Genomic DNA, 6,836 nt, shown 5'->3' on the forward strand with positions numbered 1-6,836 from the left:
AAAACAAAACAAAACAATAAAAGCCTTCAAGAGCCAGGAGTGGAGGCACACATCTACTCGAGAGACTGACAGATAGCCTGTCTATACAGGGAGTTTGAGGCCATCAAGGACTACATAGCAAGATCACATCTTTAAGAAAGCAAAAGAATTAAAAAGCCCTTCAAATAAAGGTCCCCAACTGAGTAATTTTTAGATTAGCAACTTGAAAAAAATTACAAAAATAGTACATAATGATGGCAAAAAATAATTCAAACAGTACTAGAAAAATATTAAAATAAGACCTTCTGACTCAGCACCTCAGAAGTAAACACTAGTGCCAGTTTCTTCTTCACATAGTGTGCACGGTTAGCAAATGGCTTCTCTCAGCCAACAGCACATCTGAGCATCTCTCCTGACAGCACACACAGATCCCTCAATATTTAAATAGTGGCCTAGCATTGCTTTAAAAATATTTTGGGGGCCAGAAAGATGACTCAGCAGGTAAAGTACTTGCTGTGCAACCCTGAGGGTCTGAGTTCAATCCTGGGAACCCACATAAAGGTAGAAGCAAAGACTGCACTCCACAAAAATATTCTTCTGTCAGCCAAACTCCCACACACCCCTCTAACACTAATATATTGCATTTAATCGGCCCTTTATTGACAAATAATTATTTTTTGATGTTATAATTAACAGTGGAATAAACATCCTCATGAAGCAAATATCTTACTGGTTTTCATCCATTTTCCTTGTACTGGGCAAACTGTAATATGACTTCCAGTGGCTTCCACTTGGTATAATCATCCACTGTTTTTGAGTCCATGGATACTCTGCCTTGTGAGGAGCCTGTTACACTTCATGAGATGGCAAAGGGGAGATTCTCCTGGATGACCATGGCCTAAGCATGCCGAACCTTTAAAGAGCAGAGGCTTCCCCCAGCTAACTGACAATAAGTCAGAGACTCATTCAGGGTGGGCCAGAAGAAAGCCAACATCTGCACTAGGAACTATCCATGGGAATCATATATCAAAAACCTGAAAGCAGTCTTAAAACTGAGAGTGACCCCCAGTTGGGAGCTAGCTGGAAAATACAGACTTTAATCCACAGTTGCAGGACTCCAAACACCTAGTGAATTCAGAGGAAGGCACTCACAGTCCTCACAACATCATGACCTCAGCTGAGCAAAACTTAACAGAATCCAGACTTCTGGCCCTGCTAAATATGACAAGACATATGTGTGAGCTCACTAACATACAGTCTGCATGATACATTCTGACAAGTCAAAATACTGAGAAAAGGGAATGTATATCTGCAATTTTCACAAATATTGCGAAATTGCTGTCTAAATACTTGACACCAACTCAAATACCTACCAAGAGTAAATCTAAGTTGATAAGTTCCTGGTTATTATGGTCTAATGGTATCTTTATTTCAGAAAGTTTCTGGGGCTGGAATGATCTGAAGATCATGCATTTGCAACAGAATTTAGTGTCTGACCAATGTTGTTGTTGTTGAGAGAGCCCAAACTGACCTTGAATTCACCACATAGCCAAGGCTTGCCCTGAATGCCTTATCCTCTTTCCTCCACCTCTCAAGTGCTGGGATTATAGACATGAACACTAAACCTGGCTTACCATTTCTTTTAATAACTCTGACCTTTCCTTTCAGGCTCTCCTGGGAGGAAGGCTACCATTATAACCACCCCATGTCCAATACAGGACACTACTGGCAACAAAACTCAGTATGAACACACAGTAAAGTGACATGTGGGTGTTGAATAAACTCATTCTCTGATAACAGTGTAGGAGTACCCAATTTTTCTTCTTCGTTTTCTTTTAAACAAGATCTCACTCTATAGCCCAAGTTGGCTTCAACCTTGGGGTAGTCCTACTGCTTCAGCCTCCCAAGTGTTGAGTTACAGGTGAGAGACACCAAGCCTCACTTACTATTTTTATTTAGAAGGTATGATCTTAAGTGAGCATGGCAGCACATGAAACAACTGAACAGTCCCTGGAGATGCATACTTACATTCCTGTTTGAAGGTGAAGTACTCTGTGAGATGCCTGCATTCATGATTTCCTCGAAGCAGAAACAATGTTCTAGGATAGTTAATCTTTAAACTCCATAAATACAGCACACACTAGGAGACACAAAGGATAATGTTCTTCATGACCACAACAGTACATAAAGACAATTTAACTAAATTGAAATGACGTGCTCTATGGTATAGCTCACTGAAAGTCCCAAACTGAAAAATGCAATCTTCTAGCTTTTGTAAGTTACTCTTAAAGTTGGTAGAATAAGCAGCCTTCATAACAAATCTCTCCCAAATATTTAAACACTGAGAACTCTCTGGGCAAAGCTACCCACACACATACCAGAGTCCTAAAATCTGCACCATTATTTTACAGTGGAAAAAAACTAGGACTAGGAACAAGGCAAGATTATTAACTATCACTCTTCAATGTTACAATAAAGATGTTAGCAATATAATTAGACAAATGAGATCAAGTAAAGGCTTCAGAATGGGTAAGGAAAAATGTAAAGTATCGTTATGTGCAGATGATATAATTGTATAACTGAAGAAAAACAAAAAATGATAAAAGCAGCATAAATAATAGAATTCAGCAAAATAGGATATAAATTTGAATATATAAATAAACAAGCTTTTATATAAAAGTATGAAATAGAGTAACATAGTATAAAAATTTCATTCATAGCCGGGCATTGGTGGCACATGCCTTGGCACTCGCCTTTAATCCCAGCACTCAGAGGCAGATGCAGGTGGATTTCTGTGAGTTCCAGGGCAGCCTGATCTATAGAGCAAGTTCCAGGGTAGCAAGGGATACAGAGAAACCCTGTCTCGAAAAACAAAAACAACAAAAAAATAAAAATTATAAAACTAAAAGTTACATTTAGAACAGCAACAAAAAGGCTAGGGATATTATATAGCTCAGTTGGTAGAATATCTGCTTAGCATGCACAAGGTCCTGAGTTCAAATCCCAGAACCCATAAACAAAACATAATGCCCCACACCCATAATACTAGAACTTGAGAGGTGGAAGCAGAAGAATCTATGAGGAACCAGTAGTTAAGGTCAACCATGTCTACACAGTAAATTGAAGCAACTTAAGCTATGTGACACATTGTCTCAAAAAAAACAAAAACAACAATGTTCTGAGTCAGACATGAAGTACAGACCTCACATCCTTGTACTCAGGCAAAACATCATGAATTCAAGGCTAGGTCAGACAACATAAGGAGTTCTAGATCAGCCTGGTTACATAATAAAACCTAAGTTCATTAAAAATAAAATAAAGAAACTGTGCCCTACCATATGCCACAATACAGCAGTATTTTACCACAGTCCAGAAACGGATCCAAGCTCATGGGACAGACATCTACAGTAAAAGTGGCATCTCAAGTCATTGGGTGAAAGCTGTGCATGGCAGCCATGATGGCAATCCCAGCACTGAGTAGACTAAAGAGGAAGACTGCCTTCAATTGGAGGCTAGCCTGTGCTACAGTATACAATCTTGTCTCATAAAAACAGAAAAATAAAATAAGATCACTGGGGTAATGATGAGCTTTTAAATAAACGTCTCTGGGGTTGGATGCCATTTCAAAAGAATAAAAACAGCTCTAATGTTACATAGCACCCAACAAGTGACAAGAGAACAAGTGATCAGTATTGAAAAGAAGCTCTAGAAGGATGCATGGCTGTAGGAAAGAGATTGTAATGAGGAGAGGTCCACAGGAGAGAAAACACAACACATTTCACTATGTGAAAAGGAAGGTCCACAGGGGCTGGAGAGCTGGCTCAGCAGTAAAGGCACTCATTGCTCTTCAGAGGCCCTGGGCTCAGTTCCCAGCACCCATGCGGCGATTCACAACCATCCAGTCCCAGAACATCTGATAGCCTCTTCTGACCTCTGGGATGCCAGGCACGTACATGGTGCACACATATACATACTGGTCAACACTAACATACATAAAATAAATAGATCTAAAAACAAAGAAAAAATTACACAGTAAAGACAATACAGCAAAAACTGATAAAACTACATTATTAACTTAACTCTTGACCCATTTTTAAGTCATGTATTTTCACCAATATGAAAATATATACACATGCTACAACATTGTCATAGCAAAATACTGGCAATAACATATACATACACACACTAAGCAACACCGTGACACTATAAAAAAGAATGAGAAAGAACTGTGTAAACTGTTATCCATATCACAGACATTATCAAATTCTAAAATCTGAAATACTCCAAAATCTGAAACTCTCTCAGTGCCAACATGATACTCCAAAAGATCTGACTCTGGAGCATTTCAGATTTTACTTCTGGATGAGGGATGCTGCACTGGTGAAGTCTATGCAAATGCTTTGATGCCCAAAAACCTCTGCAATAGAAAACATATCTGTCTCAAGCTTTTCAGACACAAGGACTCAAACTCTATTATGACTCCTACCTGGGGTCTCTCTGCCTGTCCTCAGGCTCTAGCAGTCAGTCACTACATAACAGATTAATTGTTCTAAGACACAAACATGGCTATGCTACTCCCCTCAAAGCCCCCAAAACATTAAAATATGAGCAATTGAAATAACAACCCAGTGGCTTCATAACACATTCAGAACAAACCTAAACGCCCTGCCAGCACCTAACCTCTGCCTGCCTCCCCGCTACATCCCCACATCCCTATGCCTGCTCTCACCACCTCAGCCTTGTTACACTTCCCATTTCTCTACACCAGCTCTCAATATCATTCCAGTTTCTACCCAAAGGTTACTGCTTCTGAAAGTCTTGTCCTGACTGATTCATCTAAATTAGTTGTTCCTATTTCCCTTTATCCTTTTATTCAACTTCATCTTCATGGATAGTAAACAAATAATATGTTCCTGCACCTCAAGAGAAAATCAAGAACTTAACTTTTAAGGATTTGATTTAAGGAAAAGTCAGATGTGCTATTAAAGATGTATTAATGTGAGGTGACCAGTGGGTAAAAGAGCTTGCTGTGTAAGTCTGGTGACCTGAGTTCAATCTGGAGAGTTTATATAAAGGTGAAATGACATAACAAACTCCACAAAGTTGTTCTCTGACCTCTACAAGTGCACGGTAGCATGCACACACCCCACCCCCATATAGTAATTTTTTAAATTAAAGATATATTCAACAAGACACTAGCTTCAGAACAAAATGGAAAATGAGCTTGTACCACTTTCAGTGCAATGATACAAAATCTAATTAACTGAGCCTGAGAGATAATCCTGGGGGTTAAGGAATTTGCTGCCTAGCCCAACAACCTGAGTTCAATTCTTGGGATCCACAAAGTGGAAAGAACTGATTCCTATAAGTTGTCCTTTGGCCTCTATAAGCATGTATGTAAACACACGTGGCGCGTGTGTGCGCACGCGCGCACACACACACACACACACACACACACACACACACACACACACTAGGATACAGCCACAAAGCCATTTAACATTCTCAGAAGGGAAGACAGACTGTTAAAGTTAAAACCTTCCTTTTTATTTAAACAGAAAAGGGGAAATGGTGTGGGAAGTCCTTCTGGATATGTGTTGCTTTTATTGGCTAATGAAAAAAGAAGCTGCTTTCAACCAATATAGGCTTAGCAGAATATAGCCAGGCTGGAAAAGATATAGAGAAAGTAGGTGGAGTCAGTGAGAAGCCACATAGCCACCACAGGAGACAGTTGCCTCTGCCAGAGCCCACTGAAACTTTGCCAGTCGGCCACGACCTCATGGCGATGCATAGATTAATGGAGATGGGTTAGTTTACAATATAAGAGCTAGCTAGAAATATGCTTAAGCTATTGGCCAAATAGTATTGCAAATAATATAGTTTCTGTGTGATTGTTTCGGGTCTGAGTGGCCAAGAACAAACAAACAGCCTCTGCCTACAGAGACAGATGTGTAGTGATGGTCTCAGCATTGTCACAGAGAGACCAGCCCCTCTCCTGCTATTCATCAGTCTGTGACTCATAGAGGTTTGCTTTTCACCCTTAGTCCCACCTCACAGTCACCACAGTCAGGAATTGGCTGCCTCAGGACACACCTCCAAATTTGAAATTATAGGGTGGGATAGATGTCCAAAAGCTTTACCCTGTACCCAAAGCACAGGGAAGGCAAACACAGAAGAAACGGGAGTTCAAAGTCACCTTGGCTTCACAGTGAATTCGAGGCCAGTCTGGACTTTCTGAAATTCTGCATCAAACAAAGCAAAACAAACCTCAAAGTTTTAACTTTTCCAGAGCCTTTTTATATAGAAAGATGTCCATAAAACAGACAAACAAACAGAAACAAGAATAGTGCCAGAAAGCTATCTCTATGATGGTGGGTAGAAGAGGCCTTTGCTTGTCCCTTACAGATGGCAGGAAATAGATATGCCTTAACAAGTTCAGACCAACCAGAAGTTGTTCCCCGGCCTGGGATAAAAGCCTTCCTTTCTTGAATCTGAAATTCTCCTTACAATTCCAATTCTACTTTCTGGAGCAAAACAGGGGTTTTGTTACTAAGGAGGAAGTAGGAAAAGGTGCTAAGCAACCTTCTATAAGCCTATTTATCCAATACTAAAGGAATGTTAAGAAATAAATTATATTTGTGCCATTAATTATACGCCTTTGTAGAAAAATTAATGACAAAATGCTTTTAGCATGAAATTGAATGGAAAAGAAATAGTCATGATAGTCTAATTTCTTTTTTATTTTTTTTATTTTTTTATTTATTTTTTTTTTTTGGTTTTTCGAGACAGGGTTTCTCTGTGGTTTTGGAGCCTGTCCTGGAACTCTCTTTGTAGACCAGGCTGGCCTCGAACTCACA

General features: G+C 39.6%; 1 protein-coding gene across 2 annotated transcripts in view; it reads right to left on the reverse strand.

Moving 5' to 3' along the window:
• Positions 1-6,836, reverse strand: part of Ppp3cc (protein phosphatase 3 catalytic subunit gamma) — a 71,684-nt gene that overhangs the window by 32,259 nt on the left and 32,589 nt on the right. For both annotated transcript variants that reach the window (XM_013349304.2, XM_026783194.1), the window contains exon 4: positions 2,008-2,119. In XM_013349304.2, the coding sequence (XP_013204758.1) occupies positions 2,008-2,119 (112 nt within the window). The remainder of the gene's footprint in view (positions 1-2,007; positions 2,120-6,836) is intronic.

The sequence above is a fragment of the Microtus ochrogaster genome, chromosome 17 (assembly GCF_000317375.1).
Source record: "Microtus ochrogaster isolate Prairie Vole_2 chromosome 17, MicOch1.0, whole genome shotgun sequence".
NCBI lineage: Eukaryota > Metazoa > Chordata > Mammalia > Rodentia > Cricetidae > Microtus > Microtus ochrogaster.